At 30.6% G+C, this 3926-nt stretch overlaps 1 protein-coding gene across 1 annotated transcript; it reads left to right on the top strand.

The window, feature by feature from the left end:
- The first annotated feature begins 878 nt into the window (after window positions 1-878).
- Window positions 879-2021, top strand: LOC122850472. Its single transcript, XM_044149613.1, has one exon. The coding sequence runs from the start codon at window positions 879-881 to the stop codon at window positions 2019-2021; it is 1143 nt and encodes a 380-aa protein (XP_044005548.1).
- Window positions 2022-3926: the final 1905 nt, after the last annotated feature.

Genomic DNA, 3926 nt, shown 5'->3' with positions numbered 1-3926 from the left:
GGTGTCAAACAAAAGGAACAACAGGTTACGCTGAAGATCCTGACAGAAGTAGTGTACCTACCAGAGTTCTGGACCAGAGGGAGGTCGAAAAAAGGTAGATCGGCGAGGGGACAGGGGAATGAGACCGGTAAAACAGAGATGGTAAAGAAATTTGTTATTTGAATTCTCAGTTGTTGATAATGCAGAGATGGTAAAGAAATTTGTCATTTGATGGTGTGAAATCCTCAATTGTCATACGTCGGTAATACAGATTTGAAAAAAATTTGTCATTTTAACGTGCGATTTCTCATGTCTTATGCCCCATGTCTTAGATTTTATGTCCCATATATCATTTGATGGTGTAAATTCCCAATCTCCATGTGTCGGTAATACAGACTTGACCGGAAAAATTAAATTTTGTCATTTTAAAGTGCAATTTCTCATGTCCCATGTTCCCAATTCGTATGTTCCCATGTCTCATGTCCTGTCTCATTAAATAACAAAAAAACATTCCTTCGAGCCGGGTTCGAACCAACGACCAATGGATAACTTTTTAAATTGTTTATAACAATATGCAATCACAGTCTATGGATGGTGAAATTGTGAATTTCCGTGGAGAAACGATTACAATTCGACTACACATTAAAAGTGTCAAATAGGACAAAAAAATATGGGCATCGTTTTCAGAAGAAAAGAAAAAAAGAATAAACATAATAATAAAATAATTGGACAAAGCTATAAATGCGAGACATTATGCCAAAAAAAAATCAGTCAAAAGCAAGGAAGCAAAGCGATAACACATCAGAGTATTCAGTTTCTCAAGAGTCTCGGTCTCAGTCCACGTCAACAACATCTACGGAAATAAAAGTGTCATTTTGTTGCTTTTTTTGTATTATACCATGGATGAAATTTTAAGTATACAAGAACCGATCATTTTTGATGAATCGATTGCCCATTGTGAGTTACATGCTCATCAGCCTTATGGCTCTTCAACATTCAATAACAACGATGAAATCCGGATTGGAATTCAACATCAAGATTTATGTGTACTACCAAGTAAAAGTTCACTACATATTACTGGACGATTTCTTACAAGTGACGGAAAATCTGTGCCAAAAACAACTTCATTGGTACGAATGGCAATAGCACACATGTTTGAAGAAATTCGCTATGAGATAAATGCAATTGAAATTGATCGGAGCAAAAATGTTGGTCTTACGACTCTAATGAAAGGATATATTTCCTTAAGTCCAAATCAAAAATCATTATTGGAGAATGCTGGATGGTTAATGTCTGATGAAGAATCATTATTCGATTCGAGTGGTTATTTTGATATATCAATACCACTGAGCCTGCTGCTAGGATTTGCTGAAGATTATAAAAAAATAATTATCAATGCAAAACATGAACTCATCCTAATAAGAGCAAATAGTGATGCGAATGCCTGTCTACAAGAACAACCTGCGGAAGGAAAAAGTGGCGAAAAAATACAAATTAAACTTCAAAAAGTGGAATGGATTGTTCCATATATCAAAGTGTCTGATAAGCAGAAAATACAACTTTTAAATTACATTGCCAAGGATCCATCCATAGCAATCAGTTTTCGTACATGGGAATTGTACGAGTATCCACTATTACCTGCAACTACAAAGCAAAATTGGAGTGTGAAAACATCAACACAATTGGAAAAACCGAGATATATAATTTTAGGCTTCCAAACAGGACGAAAAAACTCTGTAACAGACAATTCAAGTGTTTTTGATCATTGTAACTTGCGTGATGTTAAGCTGTTTTTAAATTCACAATCATATCCTTTTGGAAATTTAAATATTGATTTTGCTCATAATCAATTCTCATTATTATATGATATGTTTGCATATTTCCAAGCTTCCTACTATTACACAGAAACACCACAACCATTATTTACAAGACAAAAATTTTTGGAAGAAGCTCCACTTATTGTCATAGATTGTTCAAAGCAAAATGAATTTTTAAAATCTGGACCAGTAGATATTCGACTTGAATTTGAATCAACAACATAATTTCCAGCTCAAACATCAGCTTATTGTTTGATTTTACATGATCGAATTGTTGAATATAATCCAATTAGTGGTTCAGTACGCAAGCTCGTTTAATATATGCCTGTAAACTTACCAATCCTATATTTATAATAATAATATGTAAAAGAAAAAAAAAATAAATAAATAATGTCTATGAAAAAAAAAATTGTATATATTATTTTCTCCTTACTGAAAATTAAAAATTATTATTATAATAAATGAACCAACAATGTATGTGAAAAATTTTTTTTTCATTTATTTTTATTTTGACATAATGTACAATCTTTTATCATGGGTGATGGCCCGTCAAATTCATCTGATTTTCCGTCTTGATGATGATAATGTTCAATGCAGCGTTTATATTGAAGAAAATCTTTTTTTGTTTTAAAGTTTTCTGGCAATTTGTCCCATACAGCATCAATTGAGTTTGGTGTAAGCAGAAAAATATATCTCTCTGGTAAATTTGCAATATCTTCTGTTGCCATTTTTTCCAGACTCTCAAGATGACAAAATAGCAAAATAGGACAATCCATATCAATCAAATCAATAATAGTTTTATCGTCTTTTAAAATATTGCTGAGCCATTTTTTTTTCTCATGACCTTTTACATATACGTAAATTGAAGACTCAAGACTATCATTTATAATTTTTCCATGTTCAGCATAATCAACATCTCCTGAGTTCCATAACAGTCCATGATGATTGTTTGTTAACCAATTATTTGTCAGTTTGCAAGCAGATGATAATGTACTTATGGCACATGGAGGCTTGAATACTACCGACTTGATATCATCTTCTTGATTCAAATTTGCTATTGCAAATTCTTTCACAATAAAACTTTGATCAGTATCATAAAATCCTTGAACATCAACAATATATTCAACCATTATGACTGAAATCTTATTCAAGACTAAAATATTTTTTTTCTTTGGTACTCATATACAAAAGAGTGAAGACGCGCGCACTTTGGTATCAAATTTCTAATTTTGTTTATAAAATAGTTTTAAAAAAAAATAAAACGTCAGCACTTTCTACTTCAAATTCTATGAAATATAAACAATATAACTCTCAACTTAGTATCAAATTTCTAATTTTGTTTATAAAATAGTTTAAAAAAAATAAAACGTCAGCACTTTCTACTTCAAATTCTATGAAATATAAACAATATAACTCGCAACTTAGTATCAAATTTCCATTTTTGTTTATAAAATAATTTAAAAAATAAAACGTCAGCACTTTTTTATATATATATATACATATATTATAACTATTATTTATAATAAATATATTTATTATTTATGATTATTCGGGGTCATAGCCCCAAGGTAAGGTATCAGTTCCACCATTTTGATCAAGAGCTCGTTTGTCATCAGCCCAGCTGAGTGCAATTTTACTCTGCACAATTGTCTTCACTTGATGGTCTTTACTTCTGATTAAATGTTGATTTTTTTTCAATATTTGATGATCAAAAAGACATGACATGTAATTATTAAAATTTATGTCTTTTAAAACTGAACCCTTGACACCTTTGGCTTTTTTGTAAGTTTTATCATCATCATTGTTCATGACTTTATAACTATACAATTTGGCTCTCAAGCCAGCAAACTCAGTCATAATTTTGCCATTGTTTTCGTCTTTCATAAGACCAATAACTTTTTTGTTGACTCTTGGCATGTTATAAATATTATTTGTTGAATAATCTGATGTGTCAAATCTTTCCAAATTTTCTTTCATTTTTTCATAAATATCAGGAACTTTAAAATTTAAAATGAGTGAATCAGTATCCATGTAAAGTGCTTTGACATCATTGTGATTGAATTTTTTCTTGATATAATTATAATAAAAATCATAGATCCAGATTTTTGAAAGATCCAATATTGTAAATCC

The sequence above is a fragment of the Aphidius gifuensis genome, linkage group LG2, assembly GCF_014905175.1.
Source record: "Aphidius gifuensis isolate YNYX2018 linkage group LG2, ASM1490517v1, whole genome shotgun sequence".
Lineage (NCBI taxonomy): Eukaryota > Metazoa > Arthropoda > Insecta > Hymenoptera > Braconidae > Aphidius > Aphidius gifuensis.
This window is presented reverse-complemented; position numbering and strand designations above follow the sequence as displayed.

Bases quoted from the DNA above. Each gene is read 5' to 3' on its own strand.
- LOC122850472 (XM_044149613.1), top strand. From the start codon at position 879: ATGGATGAAATTTTAAGTATACAAGAACCGATCATTTTTGATGAATCG.